The sequence below is a fragment of the Sinohyriopsis cumingii genome, chromosome 9, assembly GCF_028554795.1.
Source record: "Sinohyriopsis cumingii isolate HCF-2022 chromosome 9, ASM2855479v2, whole genome shotgun sequence".
NCBI classification, from domain to species: Eukaryota; Metazoa; Mollusca; class Bivalvia; order Unionida; family Unionidae; genus Sinohyriopsis; species Sinohyriopsis cumingii.
This window is the reverse complement of record NC_142969.1, coordinates 41,491,961-41,511,886: the sequence shown is the minus strand read 5'-3', so window position 1 is coordinate 41,511,886 and position 19,926 is coordinate 41,491,961. Positions and strand designations below refer to the sequence as shown.

At 37.2% G+C, this 19,926-nt stretch overlaps 1 protein-coding gene across 2 annotated transcripts; it reads left to right on the top strand.

The window, feature by feature from the left end:
- Positions 1 to 627: 627 nt before the first annotated feature.
- LOC149791619 (uncharacterized) lies at positions 628 to 18,482 on the top strand. Of its 2 annotated transcripts, none has more exons than XM_089970175.1 (5): positions 628 to 782; positions 10,583 to 10,692; positions 13,109 to 13,202; positions 15,393 to 15,603; positions 15,926 to 18,482. In XM_089970175.1, the coding sequence occupies exons 1-5, from the start codon at positions 753 to 755 to the stop codon at positions 16,072 to 16,074; spliced, it is 594 nt and encodes a 197-aa protein (XP_089826301.1). In that variant the 5' UTR covers positions 628 to 752; the 3' UTR covers positions 16,075 to 18,482. The 2 variants fall into 2 exon arrangements, with proteins under 2 accessions (XP_089826301.1, XP_089826302.1); XM_089970176.1 differs by lacking the exon at positions 628 to 782 and adding an exon at positions 4,844 to 5,014.
- Positions 18,483 to 19,926: the final 1,444 nt, after the last annotated feature.

Sequence of the window (19,926 nt, the reverse complement as noted above, 5' to 3'; positions counted from 1 at the left end):
TCCTCCCTTCCTTTCTTCCTTTCTTTACTTACTTACTTACTTACTTACTTACTTACTTACTTACTTGCTTGCTTACTTACTTACTTACTTACTTGCTTACTTACTTACTTACTTGCTTGCTTACTTACTTACCTACTTACCTACCTATCTACTTACTTACTTACTTACCTACTTACTTACTTACTTACTTATATGTAAAATATCTTGCCAGTAGCTTCTCGCGGGTCGGTGTTTTTTTCCGGGATTATCCCATGGTTTTCCTCCATCATTTATACTGGCCGCCATATATTGCCTATTTTGTGCTGAAAAATGTCATTAAACCCTACAATAATAACAACAACAACTTACTGACTTACTTATTTTAAAATACTTTACATTTGTTAAGTATAGATTTATTGAAGTTATTAACGTATCAATGACATTTAAATGAAAACAATTATTCATCATCGTCATCGCGCTGAAGATGAAAAATGACAGAAACAATCCTTTACTAAGTTTAAACTTTAAAGTAGTCTCCATGCACAAATATCCAGGATATAAAATGCGTGGTAAACATTTTACCTGTAGTCACCTAATCAGCTGATCGAATATATTGTCCACAATACCCCGACGTTTATACACATATCACCTCATGTCTTATAAACACCACCACCTGATATTGCTCAACAAAGAAGAAAAGTCGTCAATTCGTAAAAATGGCGACTACCATACGTCTGTGAGATGTAAAACGTGAGAACTGCGGAACAAAACAAATGATAAGAGGTGATAACGATCAAGTAAAGGTTGGTAGAGTTTGCTTAAATTCTTCATGCATTGACTTTTGCAGACAAAATTATAACATGTTCCTAATCTGGAGTATAACTATTTTTGGGACAAAGGAAAAACCCACAGGACCCACAAACGTATTCAGTACTAATAGATAAATATTCTTTTTTTGGGACCGTGTAATCCCCGCTTGAGTAATGAAACTCCTTCCACACCTAACCGCTCCTGTGGCCTAGTGGTAAGAGCGTCCGCCTCGGATGCGGGAGGTCGTGGGTTCGATCCCCGGCCGAGACCATACCAAAGACTTACAAAAATTATACTAACAGCTGCATCGCTTTGCGCTCAGCATTAAGAGGTTAGTATTCGGGCTGGTCGGCCTGGTGTCAGGATAATGTGACTGGGTGGGACATCATGCTACATGTCTGCGACATGATGCCCCAGGGCTAGCATCACTATAAACTTCCACACTGCAGACATCGTAGTGATATGACTGAAAAAAATGTTAAAGTTAAGTAAAAAATCCAAACACACACACACACACACACATACACCTTATATACTTATAGTGACTGTCACATTATTGAGGTGGAGGTGGGGGTGGGTCAGTAGTTCTTCACATTGGTTTCAAAATGTTTATGCACCCCCTCGGGATGAGTTTAAAGTAACTTACAAATTAGTAGGTCTAAGAACTGATTTATATGATCAGTGAAACATGTGTCAACACATCAGATGAGATTTGAATGCCCCACTCATATATATGTGTATTAAAAACACTTATTATTATTATTATTATTATTATTGTCGTTGTCATATTTTCGTTGTCGTTCTTTTTCAAGAACAATTACATACTACTTGTACATGTATTTATATTGTATATAACTGGAGATTTGCCATCTTACCTAAGTTCCTCATTTAACAATATAATATCGACCATATACTGGACCAGCTTTTTTCTTCTATATATTTATTTTTTTCTGGGGGTGGGGGTGTCTGGATTAAGATGCTTATCTTCCAGGTAAGGGGTATGGTGCAAATCGCTACGCTCTGTTACTGTCTAACATCAAATTTCAAACTAACAAAGATTTATATGACTGTTCATTGTATCCAACAACAATGGCACAGTGGAAGCAGTAAGTAATATTAGCTGTTACGGGGGTGGGGGAGCGTTTTAATCACATACAAATCACATACAACATATGTCTGTCCCTATATTATATTTCTGCCCTTAGCATGCTCTTCATACATATACTTTGCACTGACAAACGTCATATCGTCCGTTAGTATCCTTTTTAAAACCAGCGCACGGTGAATAATCGCTAGGAATTGTAGGCTCGCTGAAACCATGAAAAAAAGAAGAAGCAGAAATGTCCACCCGTCTATATCTATATGCATGCCGGTTTCGCTGTTGCTTCTTTCCTACCCACGTGTCTCTTTCTGCTTTTCATGCATCCACTTTGTTGGGTAGACTACCGTGTTTCTGTCTGTCTCTTTAGCTATGCGACTACCTGTGAGCTTCCAGCCTTTCCATGTATTTCTCTGTCATTTAGTTTGCCTGCGTGACTGGCATATCTGTTTAATTTTCAATTTCTCTTCCCCACCAACCCCCTTTTTATTGTGTCAAAGTACAATGAATTTTGTATTCATAAAACACTCACAACCGCATACCTGTGCATAACCCAATCATTTACGTATCAATGATGAACGTTGTTTGACAGGTAAGTTATTGCACAGTCTCTTTAACAATGATGGATCTCGGTGTCTTGGAAAACATTATCATGAGCTAGATTTTTTGTTAAAATATCACATCAAACACACACACACGCGCGCGCGCGGGGTTTTATGTAGGGGTGGTGGTATTATGGTAAATATTCCAGGCCGGATTACTTTTCAAAGTTCGAGGTTTCTGTCTTACTAACTTTTTTCTTAAGCACTTTTTGCGTCATGTGTGTGTGTGTGTGTGTTGGATTTTTAACATAGCATTAAAAAATTTCAAGTCATATCGCTACGATGTCTGCAGCGTGGCAGTTTATAGCGATGTCTAGTACTGGGGCATCATGCCCCAGACATGTAGCATGATAGCAACCAGTCACGTTATTCTGACATCAGGCCGACCAGTCTTCACACAAACCTCTATATGCTGAGCGCCAAGCGAAGCAGCTGCAAGTACCATTTGTATGTCTTTGGTGTGACTCTACCGGGGTTCGAACCTGCGACTTCCATCATTTGAGGCGGACTCTCTAACCATTTAGGCCACCGGAGCGGTCTGAGGAGGGAACATAAACATGTCTTTGCAGCTTTGTGTGTCAAAGAATTACTAAGGCAAATACTATGGCATACAAAATGTTTCCTTTGGGTCAGTGTTTGTGACAATTTTGTCTACATCGATCTGCTTTTTTATTGATGGATGCGTCTTGGCTGAGACAGTACTGTCTAACCAAATTTAGGTCAGTGTGACCTCTATTTCGTGTCTCTGACTTCACGATTTGCATTAAAATTAGCTTCTTGGGTATTGTTTGTCACAGAGTCAATCAGCTGTGTTTGTGGATGCATCTTGATGAGTACAATACCATGCTTCCAAAAGTAGGTTACTGTGACCTACCTTTCACGCTTGAGTAACCTTCGTTAAGTTTGTTTTGAGTTTAAATGGGTTTATGATGCATATTTGACAGCATGGTCATACACAAAAAGGGTTGGCAGGGAAGCAGGACATTCTGTGAGCACATTTCTTTTCTGTTTTTTCTTAAAACGTCAAATATATTCTTGTTGCCCATACATATATCTGATTTATATTATTCCATACATAGTTGTGAAAGGAATAGTATTCAATCAGCATAAATTGAATCTCACTGTCCAGGTAAGTGGCCTGCACGTCGACATAGCCAAGCAAGTTCTTTTTTTTTCTGTCTTTTATCTGAAGATAATATTGTGACAGAATTAATACGATGGATATAATTTGTTCAAATCTCGTACAAATCAGTGCAAGATTCCACTTTTTATTTAAGAAATCCCATGCCCCACTTTCTCCTCTACCTCCCCAACCCCAACCCCTCAACCAAAAACTCAACAAAATTATGAAATGGTCGGTCACTTAGGCCTGATGTAAGCAGTTGCATGATGTTATATGAAGTGGGATAACATGTGTCAGGTGTTACCATACCCTGGACTAACATGTAAGAAATGTTACCACAACCTGGACTACCATGAAGGAAATGTTACCACAACCTGGACTACCATGTAAGAAATGTTACCACAACCTGGACTACCATGTAAGAAATGTTACCACAACATGGACTACCATGTGGCAGATGTCACCACAACCTGCACTAACATGTGGCAGATGTTACCACAACCTTGACTAACATGTGGCAGATGCTACAACACCCGAGACTAACATGTGGCAGATGTTACCACAACCTGTACTAACATGTGGCATATGTTACCACAACCTGTACTAACATGTGGCAGATGTCACCACAACCTGCACTAACATGTGGCAGACGTTACCACAACCTGCACTAACATGTGGCAGACGTTACCACAACCTGTACTAACATGCGGCAGACGTTACCACAACCTGCACTAACATGTGGCAGACGTTACCACAAATCCCTTTCCCTTTGGCCCTAGTTAATTAGATGAGTATATAGTAATCACGATTGACAGATTGCAAAGGTCTGTTGACTTTTGCACACCTCTTTGCATCTCACATGTACTGAAATACTGTTCCGCCGTGTATATCGTGTATCCACACGTGATACAAAGTTGATTTTTTATATTGCGTAGTATAAAATACTTCTGTCAAAACTGTGGACAAATAAACCCCACTTGCTCAGTGGATATACCTAACACAAAATATACGGGCCGTCGTCTATATATAGCATATCATGTGCTGACAAATGGTGTTAGACCCACAAAACCAAACTAATTCAACATGTATCTAAATAGCGTGTCGATTTCCTGCTAAACTGTACTCAGGACAAAATGAGCCGATAATATAGCAGGGTAAAATGAAACAAGCTCATTACGTCACGTAGGAAATTCCGTACCGGATCTCTATATACGTCTTTATGGAATCCCCTTCTATAAAAAAACGAACCTCATAGATGACGCCGATATTCTTGTTTTATCATTTGGATACACGAACAAGACATCACTGGTCATTTAACCGACATACCGTTGAATATTTACCAAACCGTTAGTGGGAACGAAACGGATTATATCAGTACATCCTAATATGGCGTTATTTAAGGTATTCGTTTCTAAAGATTTTATGTACACTATATGTATAAAAATCAGAATGTAATTCTTGTCATGTCGTTTGGATTTAGTCGAGAACGAAGGCTATACTATCGAAATTTACTTCTTCATGCAGAATATAAATTCCTTGTCATAACCAGGATGTATATTTTCTTCTGTATAAGACATGCATTACGTTAGATATGTTTACATATTACGTGTGTATTAATATATTTTTCCGTGTTGGCTTTTGTTTATCTTGGCCTCTTTCATAAGTCAATACAAGCTGAGACTTGTTCCGATTTTTATAGCGCTTGGTTTTTCATTTTGTGGATGTGTGGTTTGACAGCTTTGTTAATATTTTTTAAATATTTTGTAAAAAAAATTTATCCTTATAATTTGCATCTCGGTAACTCATAGACTGTCATCACATAATAGCCGTCCCTCGTTACTACTTCCTTCCTGAATTTTGCCCCCTGAGGGCAATATAATATAACTGGAACACATTTTGGTTAAATATTTTGGTTTTTCTCGTTGCTTATATTTCCATTGCCCCATTACCAATTAGCCATTGCCCCATTACCAATTAGCTACACGTATAAAGAAGACCATTACAAACATTTAGTCTCTCGATGCCACTAAGACACGGGGTTATCATCTTTGTGTGGGATCTTGCAGTTAAAATGCTAAGGCGATATATTTATCTTAAAGTTCTCAGCACCATTTGTAACTCAGCATTAAGTTCATATTATGTTTGCAATATGGAATCATAACGTACTCCCCTTCTCTCAGTACCACTCCAGTCACTGGGATATCCCTCATAATCGGGGCCATGGTATAAAGAATTATTATTGGCGCACTTTTTTTTGGAGGGGGGGGGGGAGAGGGGGGTAGTGGTGGTGGTGATGGTGGCATTTTGTACCGCTTTTTTTTCAATAACCGCTTACTTCATTCTTCATATCTAGGTTATAGTTACATACCTCCTTCTCTCATCAACACGTTTATTCCAGGGTTCTGCCCCTGTCTGCGGACTATTCTGTCGAAAATTACAGTAGGGATGCATTTCTGTTAAAGTTGTTGTGTCATCATTTAGTTCTAAATAATTCATTATCCTTGTTCACGTTATTTTTAGGAATATAACGTCATCACATGCTTGCCTTCCACCAGCTTCCCTTCTGCCCCAGGGTTTTACATCTGGGTTTGGCCATGGGTTCAAATTCAGTTATATCGAATTTACCTTTTGGTTTAAGTTTTTTTCTTCATAGCCGTTTTTCCATGACAGTTCATGTTTTAATACATCACACACGCACGCACACACACACACACACACACACACACACACAAACATACACACACCTTTCCCAGGATTTTGTCCCTGACTGGGGTTCAAAGGGTCAAGGAGATCATGTTGAAAACTATTTGCCTAAAGCTTTCAGTTTATTTTTTTTAAATTTCTTTGTATTTTAAGAACTTACCCATTTCAAATTATATTAAGACTGTAATAGCAATATCTAATTTTACGTCATTTCGCATCGATTTGTTTCAGTAAAACAATTGTCGAAATGTACTTTATATTCATTTAACTCATGAATCCAACGTTGGCGGAATATACGTGCGTGCTCGATGGAACTTTCATGTCTCATGTGTTGTTAAGAGGCAATAATTAAACTCTATAGACCATATATAAAGTTTAGACAAGATATAAAGTTACGTGAATTGTGTATCCATGCACATCCTCAAGCGCATTTTTGATGCATCCGAATATAAGCAGATGTGCACCCCTTCATGTATAACTAAATATATTAAAATTCAAAATTCGGCATAGCATTTTCAATATTTTTTGTTTGGCTGGCTGGTCGATTGTACGGCACATCAACACATTTAAGGTTATGTCGTACAGAGGCAATCTAAGTAAAGTGCCTTGCCCAGAGACGCACCAAGGCTACTGCCTTAGCCTTAGTTTGGAATGATTTGAACCCCTTGTGGTCACGGACTTGGCACGATAATGACAAAGTCACCACAGCTTCCTCAACCAAAGTGTAGACACTATTTTCTGATAAGACTTGTTGGCCTGCTAATCAGTGGCGTCACTGGGGGGTGGGGGTGGGGGGGGGTGCGGACCGCACCGGGTGACACCATCAGAGGGGTGACACCCAAATGACTGTCTATAAAAAATTTTCGACTTTTGTGCAGGAAGTGTTCCATGGGGGTGACACCATGAGTTACTGTACATGACTGTCTATAAAAATTTAGAATTTTTGTGCAGGAAGGAGGTCCATGAGGGTGACATCATGAGTTACCGCACTGGGTGACATCAACCCTAGTGACGCCACTGTTGCTAATAGTGGAGTCTCCATACTTAAGAAGTTTCTGTGTTTTTTCAGAATCGAACATTTCTTTTAGGCATTATGGGATTGCGGACTACATGCAAGATTTACTTACCTCCGGCACTGAAAAGCTTGACAACGTGCCAACTAAGCACGTTCAAAATTAGGACACATTATCGATTGACTGTAACAAGTAATGAAAATAAAGTAAAAGAACCAAGTGTTTGATACTCTTTGGTATTTTTTAACAGACATACTTGTCTGCCAAGCAGTTCGGTGTAGAAATAATATCCAAAATTGGATAAGAAATTGCCAGTGAGCAGAGGCACTTAGCGGCGATGGCGCAGTGTGCGGAATCCCTAGTACGTGCCACACGGCTGGCTTCGTCTGTCATCACTATATATAACGAAAAGCCAAACCAGTCAGTGCCGGGTGTGTTATGGGGTGGGTGGAGTGGGGTTAAAGAACGAAGCACTCCAAATTTTGGAATGCTCTCTCTCTCTCTCTCTCTCTCTCTCTCTCTCTCTCTCTCTGAGCGTTGATAAAATCAGATCAATTAGTAATGAAAAATAATTGCCAAATCACATATTTGACCTAAACAAAAGCAACAATTATTAAAAATTGTTAAAGCTACGTTAAAAAAAAACAAATCACACACAAACACACTCAACAATTTATAGCATTCGAGAAGAATGCTATCTGATCACTTTCTTTATTAATGTCTTGTTCCTTATGTCATCATGATATCGATGATGTCAGCAATTGCGTAAAGGCTGGGGTCAAAGTACATCTGCTTGATGTTAACAATCCGCAAGAGTCACAGTTTTCACCGTATTTACCTGAAACTGATATTATCATATGTTCGCTGATAGTCTGGTCATACCGAAACTGGAAACCAATTTATAATCTCCATTGTTCCTTCTAACTATTCAAGCGAATAGGTAAGTGTTCGCAGTTTAGTCTCGTTGACCGTGGTCCAGTGAGATCTCGTTTGAGAGACATTGCAGCTTGTCCAATGGATACACTATCGTCTATTTCCTATGCGTGTTGACTGTGTGAAAGAGACTCGTAATTATCACAACAACAAAAACGAATAATGCCACCAGATCGCAGGTGTATTTTTTTTAGTTTCGAAAACTTCACCAAGGGGGATCAGTTTCGAAAACCTCACCAAGGTCTGGGTTCTTGATTTCTAGATTGCTTATTTTCTTATGGCAAACTATAATGTACTGTAATATCAACATAATTTTTGTTAATAAAAAAATCGGTTTTCTTCAGATGTGTACAACGTTGACATTGGTATTTTTCTTGATTTTTGAATCTGCTTGACTTGAGCAAAATATATTTCCCAGACTCTTTTTGTAGAAAAGATGCGGATTATGTCAACCTAAACGTCTGGTGAGTGCGTGCGTGAGCACGGTCGTGTAACTCGTGCTGCACTCTTACGCCCTTAACATAAAAGCATTGGCTTTTCAGATATGATTGGGAGTGAATTGTAGATCAGTTGCATTAGAGCAAACATATCTCGAAGTTTCAGTCAACGTTAAACGTGTTGGTACCCACTACTGCTAGAAAAGACATTGGACATTGCGTAATCTCAGACACAATTGTATGTTTGACAAGTATTCTACATAACACATACAAATTTAAAATGGTACAACTAAGCCAGTTTTCAACGAGGTTTTATGAAATCTTACGCGCATACGTAGAGTTCGCGATAATTAACATTAATGTAATTGTCAGTTGAAAAATTGGATTGTGTAGGATGTGGTATGCTAATAAGTAGGCGTACTATTTCTGTTTTCATATTTATTACAGTTCCTTCATTGGAATGAGGATTTGAGGTTGCGTGGTGACACTTGTGTATCTATAATTGGGGGTAGATACAATGGTATAATTAACAAAGGATTATGCTGCAGATATTTAGTCTCTTTTTCTCTGTCTCTGTCTCTCCATCTGTCTGTCTCTCACTTTCGATCTATCTCTATCTCTCTATCTCTATCTCTCTCTCTAATCTATCTATATCTATATATCGATCTGATATCTATCTATCTATCTATCATTTGCATAATTTGGTAGTTCTTCTCCATGATTATGTTCTGTATATCTGTATTTTGTAACTGTCCTTTGTCTAAAATCACGTTAACGGTCTACCTGACAAAAGGCATTTAATTTGTAAACATCATAATAAATAGCTAACATTTTTCTATGATTATTGATTGAATAATCTCATTATATGTTTACGTATATCTGAATTGAGGACATTATTTTTTTACTTGGAAATTCCTAAACTTGTTGACTTGGAAATTCCTAAACTTGTTGACAACTTAGAATGTTTTAGCAAGGAAACTGACCTATATCTTGACTCGATTAGTGTCATAGCTTTTTATATTATTTTATTAATATTTATATTAATGTTTCTTGCTTCAAATTTACTCATTCTTGCCATAACACCCGAAGCGGAATCAACGTCATTGTTGTGTTCATTTTTTAAAATGGGCCAACATATTTATTCAAATTATTCACTGGAATTACAAAGTGCTCAATATTTTCGGACTAAATCATTATTTTGGAATGATTTGTGAATTCATCGAAGGATCTTTTGGATTATATTATTGTTACATAAGGACTGTTACCACTCCGGTGGCCTAGATGTTAGATCGTCCGCCTCGGATACTGGAGGTCGCGGGTTCAAACCCCGGCCGAGTCATACCAAAGACTTGTGGTACTAACAGCTGCTTTGCTTGGCGCTCAGGATTAAGAGATTACTGTTAGGACTGGTCGGCCTGGTGTCAGGATAATGTGACTGGGTGGGAAATCATTCTACGTGTCTGCGGTATGATGCCCCAGTGCTATACATCACTGTAAACTGCCACACTGCATACAGCGTAACAATATGACAAAAAAATTGTTAAGCTATGTTAAACACACACACACACACACACACACACACACACAAGGACTTATAAAACATCGCCACTTTTCAGGCCATTTGCACATCAGCACATTCCAGACTACAGGCATATCAGTACAATCAATATTGGAATTCCCTTGGATCACCACTGAAATTCATTTGGTAGTATACACTTGGACTTATGACAGAACCTTGGGATTTAATTCACAATGCTGCAAGTTCTTTTATACATTTTTGGTTGAATTTGACAAAACTTGGTTTTCGCCCTTTTTTATTGTTTAGGTTAAGACCATATATTCCAAACAGTATATATATACACACACATGTTGATTTATTTCAGCTTGACTGTAGTGACAGGATGAGTTGGGTGATAGCCTGTTACGTAGTGGTTTTCGTGATAGATCTACTGGTTGGTGGCAGTATTGTCATCTGGAAGTGCATATATGCAAAGTAAGTATTTCCACGAGACCCTTGATCTTTAGAAAGACAGGAACAAATCAGATCTACACTTCATTGTGTGGCCCCGAGTGGCCGAGTGGTCTAAAGCGCTCACCGTTACGGATCATTGCCATCTCACCTCTGTCTGCGTCGGTTCGAGTCTCGGATTCGGCTAATGTGGTTATGTGAGAAAGCTTGCCAGCAGCTTCTCGTGGGTCGGTGGTTCTTTCCGGGGGTTTTCCGGGTTCTTCCTCCACCATTAATACTGGCCGCCGTGTATTGCCTATCGTGTGCTGAAAAATGGCGTTAAACCCTACAACAACAACAACAACAATTCATTGGAGTTAGTAGCCAATCGCCTCATTGCTACTTACTCTTCTAGCATGTTTGTCACGCCCCCAATAGGAAGGATAATATAAGGGTACCACATTTTCGAACTTTATTATTATTATTATTATTATTATTATTATTATTGTAATAATGAGGACTTTGTATGGCGCCTAATCTTTAGAAGCTCTAAGCGCTTTAAACCGCCCCGGTGGCCTAGTGGTTAGAGCGTCCGCCTCGGATGCGGGAGGTCGTGGGTTCGATTCCCGGCCGAGTCATACCAAAGACTTACAAAAACGGTACTAACAGCTGCCTCGCTTGGCGCTCAGCATTAAGAGGTTATTGTTAGGACTGGTCGGTCCTGGGTGGGGCATCATGCTACATGTCTGCGGCATGATGCCCCAGTGCTAGACATCACTATAAACTGCCACATTGCAGACATCGTAGCGATATGACTGAAAAATTGTTAAAGCTACGTTAAAAATCAAAATCACATCACATCTAAGCGCTTTACAACATTAGACAACACCTATAAGATTAGAAACATAATAATATTATTACAAAAACAAACAACATGAAATTAGAATAACATTAAACAATACAAAAGCATGCTGAGAATGTTTCAGGTAGGAAACATTATTAGGTCTTTAAGTTTGTTCTTGCAGTCGAAATAAGTGAGTTTTGAGAGCCCTCTTGAATGTGATCACTGTGTCTTATTATTATTATTATTATTATTATTATTGGTATCTACATTGATCAACACCTCAGCTGGAATGCGCATATCGATCACTTATGTGCAATGGTAGTCAAAAGAATAACTCTATTAAAATTGCTTTCAAAATTTCTACCTCCACAATCACTTGAAATTTATTTTTCGGGTTATATACTACCACTGATAGATTATGGCTGTACCATATGGGGAAACACATCAAATTATAATCTGTCCAGAATTGATAGACTCCAGAAAAGGGCAGCCCGAATAATACTGAAACTTCCTGTTATGACTCCCTCAAATGTTTTGTTTTCACGTCTGAAATGGCTACCTATACAAAAACGAGTCTTTAAACGGTCTTTCTCCAGATTATATCTCTAACATAATTGAACTAAGATCATCAAATACTGAGCGTAATCTCCGATCGACGACAAACAACGATCTCCAGATTCCTTGGTTGAAAACCAATCATTCCAAAAGCTCATTTTCTGTATCAGCACCTACTGTATGGAATTCCTTACCAATGAAGATACGTAATTCAACATCTCTTGCTTCTTTTAAATTATCATTAAAGAAATTCTTTCTAGACCAGCTGGAATGATATATTAAAGCTCTCAATAGAAAACTTTAAAATCATATCCATAATTGATATATATTTGTATGTTTCCCAGTATAGTCACACTTAGTCATTCATGTCAATTATGTTCAAATGAGTGTGCGACGATATATGGTTATGTGCATGAACTTCTATTTTTATTATTTTATTACAAAACTGAGGACCACACGGCAGATGGGTCAGTCATGACCACATGTGTTATCCTCGTTAAAGATAGTTTATTATTATTATTATTATTATTATTATTATTATTATTATTATTATTATTTAAAGTGATGTAGACTGTTAGCAACTCTCTTCAATATGGGGGGCCCCGAGTGGCCGAGTGGTCTAAAGCGCTCTTCGTTACGGATCACTGCCATCTCACCTCTGTCTGCGGCGGTTCGAGTCTAAGATTCAGCCAATGTGGGCATGTGAGAAAGCCTGCCAGTAGCTTCTCGTGGGTCGGTGGTTCTTTCCGGGGTTTTCCGGGTTCTTCCTCCACCATTAATACTGGCCGCCATGTATAGCCTATCGTGCTGAAAAATGGCGTTAAACCCCACAACAACAACAACAACAAACTCTTCAATATGAAGCATTCAATAAAAGAACTTTCTTGCCATTTTTCGAAAGTCTGACGACTTCATTGTACAATGAAATGTAGTTTATTTCATTATTGGTTTTCATGCACTACTAATACCATCTTGCTGCATGTATTATTATTATTGTTATTGTTATTGTTATTATTATTATTATTATTATTATTGTCATTATTATTATTATTAATGTTGTAGAGCTGAAGAATCCGAATGCCAACTGGCTCTTGCCGGCACACTGGGCAGTTTGGGAATATGGTTGATATTGCTGCTTGGAATGCCTTTCCTATTGGTAAGTCCATTTGATATTTATCGGTTCCCACGTATGAACTTGTTTATGCCTGGAAGAGTTATGTACCTTGGATGAATAGGCAATTTTGCTAAAACTAAACCATCCCCTTTTGTCGCTTGCTAAGAAAAGCAAATGAGACATACAAACAGTTTATTCGACGACGGTTTCATTTGCAACGGCAATGTCACATCTTCATCACATTAAAAATAGATCGGGCTAGCCTAAGCTGAGGACGCTGTGACAAAAGCAGTTGACTGCATGTTTTCATTCCACTCCCTGCAGAACAGTTATCTTCTTAATTTCTTCCATCTGTAATGTGTGCACTTGCAAGAGTCACTACATCTAAACTGTCCTTTACTTTATTAGGTTGTTATAAGGAACCGACCACTTTAAATTTCATGAGGATGGGGGCCTGTGATTTTCTTGCAAGCCGGAAGTTTTTATTGTTTATTATTTTTACCTTAAGGTACTGTATTATCATTATCTTTTCAGTATAATGTTTATAATAGGGTTTTTTCTTGGTTTTGAATCGGAGCATGTTGCGTCATGAAACGTTTTTTATCGATGACAAAATATGCATTGCTTTGCATCACCATTTTTCTAAAGACGATTTTGTGTTATTTTGTGAGAGGAAGCAAGCAACTTTCACAAGATGAGAATATTTCAGAATAAGATAAAGCAGAAATTTTAAACATTTGTTAGGCTACAACATAATAGGTTCAGTCATTTTCATATCTTTTATTTACAGAAAGCAGGGAATATGTTTGTGCGTCCGTAAGTCCGTTCTTACACTACCCCTGATACATTCAAATTAGGGTAGAATGGAACTTGCCTATCTCTGTTGTCTGTGGCTTGATGGCGTGAGTGTATTGTTGTATTTTTCTGAAACTGGAACCTAGAGGAGTAACTTGCGGATGACTGCGTGGTTCTCATTGGATCCTTTGTATGCTATTAGTTTGTTTCTAAATCTTTTTCGATTAGCTACGCAATTCTTCATAGTTGGCAGTCTTACAACTCCACGAAGCTGTTGGTATAGTTGGTTGTGCAATAGTCTACGAAGCTGTTGGCATAGTTGGTTGTGCAACTAGTCTGCAAAGCTCCTGGTATAGTTGGCTGTACAACCACTCCATGAAGCTATTGGTAAAGTTGAATGCGCAACCACTCCACGAAGCTGTTGGTATAGTTGGCTGTGCAACTAGTCTACGAAGCTGTTGGTTTAGTTGGCAGTACAGCTTACTGCGTACATTAAGTTGGAACAGTTTTCACACATAGTTTTGGAAACAAACTAAAATAAGGCAGAACTTCATTTTATTTACTTTCGAAATTGTTTGGTCGTTTGGTTCAATTTAGACTAAATATATGAAAGCATACTGAGGATGTCAACGTTTGTAAAATCAATGCTTACTACGTGCTTGAAATGACATGATCAGTGACATTATGACGTCGTCTATATGACATCAATTTTCACCCAAGAATAGTGTAGTGCTATGAATTCTCATAGTTCTCACAGCTGATTAACTTCCTTTTGAATGAGAGCACCACCGCCACAGCGATGTAAATTTGGTGGCAGAATGCCACCTGGAGAAGACTTTGCTTTGATAACTGCATCAAACTCAATTTAAGTTGCATTTTCTGCGTTATATGCTCTACAGTGGCTTTATTGCAGAATCTGATGATTTTATGTAACACGTAGGAAGAAAATGTAGCACGTGACATATGTCACAATACACTGAGAACGTTTCAGTGAGTGTATTTGGATTGCATGCAGAGTCTGGTTGTTTACACCATATTTTTTTTATATCGGTTTTCGATCTGTAATAATAGATGAAAGAAGGGATCCAGTCAACGTACTCGTGTATAAATGCGTAAAGATGACGTACTAAGGCTTAAATAACGTTCGTGTCAAAATAGCCATCATCGACTGCGAATCTGATTAATTTGCATAATGCTCATTCGGATATTTATTTCTCGACGACAGGGACAGGACACTTTCTGCCGTGCTCATTACGTGATGACCTTTTTCCTTGTTTGTGGATAATTATTCAGCGAAGTCTAGCACAACAAATTCAGTCCTAGACATTGTTACATTTAATGGACCCTGAGCTACGTACAAATGTAACTTTGAAACAAAATTAAATATTAAACATTTATAAGCGATCATTCTTAAAATAGATCATTTCTGTTCTTCAGGTAAAGTTTGACCAGTATAACATTTGCAAAGGACTGACCAAGAAATTTAAAGGCGTGATATACAGCCTTCGTGGTATGAGATCAAGAGAAATCATCATTCATAACAGAGTGTATATGCCAACAACAACATCATATTGTTGTAAGGATGCCAGCTTTAACGACCCTTGCAAGTGCAGTGATGAAACAAATATTCTTCCAGCTACATGTTCAGGTATTGTTTGCTGATCTCTGTCTGTGTTTTTGTCTGTCTGTTTCTGTACATGCATGGCCAATGCATTGATGTATTTTTGTGTCTGTCTGTATTTACACATGCATGGCTAATGTATGAATGGATGTATGCATATATAATTATAGAGGGAATGATAGATGGTTGTACATATGTTTGTAAGTTTGCTTGTTTGACTGTGTACATGTATGTATGCTTCCCCCCCCCATTTTTAAAAACCAACTGCTTAAGAAAATATTATTTTAGGATCAGTGTTTTTGTTTTGTTTATAGCATCAATTATCATTTTATTGCTTTTTTAATTTTAGTTGACGAGGCTCTCCAACCAGAAACAGAACCAGTGTTTAATTCAAGAAATACAGATTCCCATTTTCAGGGGAGACAATGTATGGTTTACTTGACGAACGAGAAGTCCTCTGCATCAGTGAGATCCACGCTAGTACAAGAAAACTATTGATGGCCACTCAGTTCAATCTTTTTCACCATTGGTCAGGAATCTAATCTATTTCGTTTGAATTTATTCAGTTTCCCATGCTTCCATGCCATTTGTATGGGAGACTGCGTCTCTCTGGAAACATGAAAGATGGGTGCGTGTATCCACATGGAATTGTGGATCTGAAACGTGCTTAAGATCTGACTTTTGAGTGATCACATGATTACATCCCGATATATAAGTCAATTAAAGTTTTCAGAACTTTAATTATTTTTAACATTTGATTGATGAGCGAAGCCCATCCTTACATAGAAAAGCAAACTGTATTGTATGCTTGAGAAAAGGATGCTGATGTGATCGTTGTATCGTAATTATTCGATTGCATGTAGATATCACAAGCTGACACGTGCATATACCAGTCTTAGACAATATACATGTATGCAAAGTTATATTTGTGTATATAATGATGTACGTCTATTTGCTATGTTCAATGATATGTTAGACTGCATGGCTGACGGCAAAAAAAAACAAAAAAAAACAAAGAGAAACAAAAGATAATCGGTAATGATCAAGTGCAGAAATTTTCCCAGTCAAGCTTTGATTGTTATCTTAACATTTAACAACAGTTTCTGGACGTCAAAGACAATGAGCACTCTGTTAAAGAAATGCACATCGTACCGGAAAAGTTTAAAATATCTTATAAACTAAATTATATATGTCAGAAAATCGTTCTTTTAAGGAATTAGAATTCTGTGTGTATTTTTCTTTCTACTATTTGATTTAATTACTTTTTTCTTTTATCTTGAGCCTATTAATGGACACGGTAAGTAAGTTTATCTGAACGTGTGAACATAAGCAAATTTTGTCATTTAGCATTTTGAGAAAAATTTTGATCTTATATATCACCTTCCTTTACTAACTAGCCAAGGTTATGTTTTATTTTGATTATTTATCTACTCTGGGCATTTTCATATTTTTTTGCAACTGTAATTGTCACCAATCCTTTCGTAATTATATTACCTCGTATACATTTTGTGCAAAATTCGAAAAATGTGTATTGACCAAGTATTCACTTTAAAATAGCTTTGAACTATTTTGTTAACCGGATGTTAGAGTCACAAACCAAACATAATGCAAATGAAGCAAATAAAAAAATTACGATGCAAAATATCAAAGAATAAAAGTTTTACAGAAGACAATGAATGCATTTCAAGTGATGATCACCTAATCTTATCGTATATACTCGCTAATAAGACAAGTCCAGCTACATATAACATTGACACTGATCTGTCAGGCATGATGCAATGACAGATCTGGGTCTGTGCATTTTGCAGTTATACTAAGCTTATAAAAGTGTATACATAGTAGCTATTTCATTGTGCAACAATAGAATTAATGTAAAATGCATGGTAAAATAATATCAATCATGTGCAACAATAGAATCAACGTAAAATGCATGGTAAAAAAGTATCAGTCACGTGCAACAATAAAATCTATGTAAAATGCATGGTAAAAATATCAGTCTCTTAACTTGCATTGTTATATTTTTTAAAAGTCTCTTTTTTATTTTTTTTAATAGAAATTGCAGATAGAATATATTTTATTTACAGGTACATGCATATTTTCATCATACGTGTTTGCGTGTGCTTTTATGATAAACATTCTTGTTCATATTTCGATATTTCTCGAATACCCACATTTATGGTTATTACTGTTGTTCTTTATTGAATGTTCTCGTGTACCTCTCTATTGAATGTTCTCGTTTACATCACTATTGAATGTTCTCGTGGAGATCACTACTGAATGTTCTCGTTTACATCACTATTGAATGATCTCGTGTAGCTCACTACTGAATGTTCTCGTGTACCTCTCTATTGAATGTTCTCGTTTACATCACTTATTGAATGTTCTCGTGTACCTCTCTATTGGATGTTCTCCTTTACATCACTATTGAATGATCTCGTTTAGCTCACTATTGAATGTTCTCGTGTACCTCTCTATTGAATGTTCTCGTTTACATCACTATTGAATGTTCTCGTGTAGCTCACTATTGAATGTTCTTGTGTACCTCGCTATGCTTGATGCATTTTCATGCAGTTTGATAATTGATGAGACTTTATCACCTAAGAAATCAATGTTTCTGTATCAAATATTTCAATTATATAACTTTATTTATAGATGGAGTCCTTGAAAAGACATTGCCATCTTTGGAAGATAAATGAAGTTGTCTTGAACTTTGACTTTGTCAAGCGATACTTCATTAATTCAGATTATGTATTTTACAAAAGCTTTCTGCCAAGTTGGAGTCGCAAATAAAATTGCATGGCAGTCTGGTGGTAATGTTAGTAAAGTGCATGAAGGGAGAACGTGATAACATTTATTCTATTAGTATTCATGTAAATGATTCAAATAAAATTATAGTTCAGATGTAACTTGAATTTTATATTATACTGTTTGCTTAGCACGCTTCCGTCTCGTAATTTTGTGTTGTCTGAATCAATCTCGGATGTAGTTTTATAATTGTTTCTAGAGTCCACGTTGTTGGCAACAAAGACGCAAAGCAGTCACTTTTCATTTTCATTGTTATCAACAGTTTAAGGTTTATGTTAAAGATTTTCACTGGAATATAATTTCCAAGTCCGTTGATTGATTCTTGTCTTACTTAGCCTGATACATTATGAAGCTAAAAACAATGGATCAGGTTAAACGCTTGCTTGCCCTTTTGACCTTGGTGACAAAGTCTCAGTCATAGAACATTAAGGTTTTGGTTCTCACGTTTTAAAGTTTGTTACTAGTTTATATTTCCTAAACCCCTTCTTGGATTTTCTTCATATCTGGGATGCATCATTAAGAAGCTAAGACAATTTACTCTGCAGTAAATTGATTGCCCTTTTGACATTCGTTAAAAGAATGTGCATGCTGGCTTTGCTTCAGGCATTTTCATTTGATTCCCGCTTTGCTTCGGGTGTTTTAACTTGCACAAGTTTTCCAGATTCCTTGATGGATTTTCTTCATACTTGGAATGAATCCTTATAAAGTTGTGATAACTGATTCAGTGACACACTTGCTTACCATTTTGACAGAGGAATAATGGTTATATTGACATAAAATATGCGTTAAAGTTTTATTTAAAAGTTAACTTAAATTGTATTTCCTAAACCCTTTGATGAACTTTTGTTCATACTTAAATTGAATCATTATGGAACTAAGACAGTTCATTCAGCAACTAGCTTGCTTAGATATTTTTTACCTTGGCGTCAAGGTCACTTGAAAAATTATTGTACTATTTTGGTTGAAAAGTTTTCTTTTGTTGCTTATAATGTTTACCCTAGCGATGACAACTCATTGGCTTGTGTCACGTACTCGCTCAACCGTTTGACCTTGAGATCAAGATAAACAAGCTTTACAGCAACTCTTCTATCGTGGGCTGAAGGTATAGATCCTATTCGGATCGTCTTGCTCTTTATTGTATCAGAGTCATATTCTTCCTTTTTACATATTTATTTACAAGATGAATCATACTAATATCCATGTATTCAATTATGCTGCATATCCAGGCGCCAACACCCTAAACCATATAGGGGTTGGGGTGTGCTTGAGTGGCGCCTTTTGCGGATTTTTTTTTTTATTATTTCGAGTGGAGTTTGAAGACGACGTTTGCCCAGGGCGCAGTTTTGTACAGCACAAACTTGCAAAAGCCCATGTTACACGAATATGCTCTACCTTCAAACTAGTTTTTCTAATAATAGCCTTATGATTTGGTGTTTTACGGCACGGTAACGCAGGTAGATTATATAGAGCCAAGACACTTTGAGTGAAGTGCCTTGTCCAAACACACACTATACTAACCGACCTGGGTTGATGTGATGGTAGGAT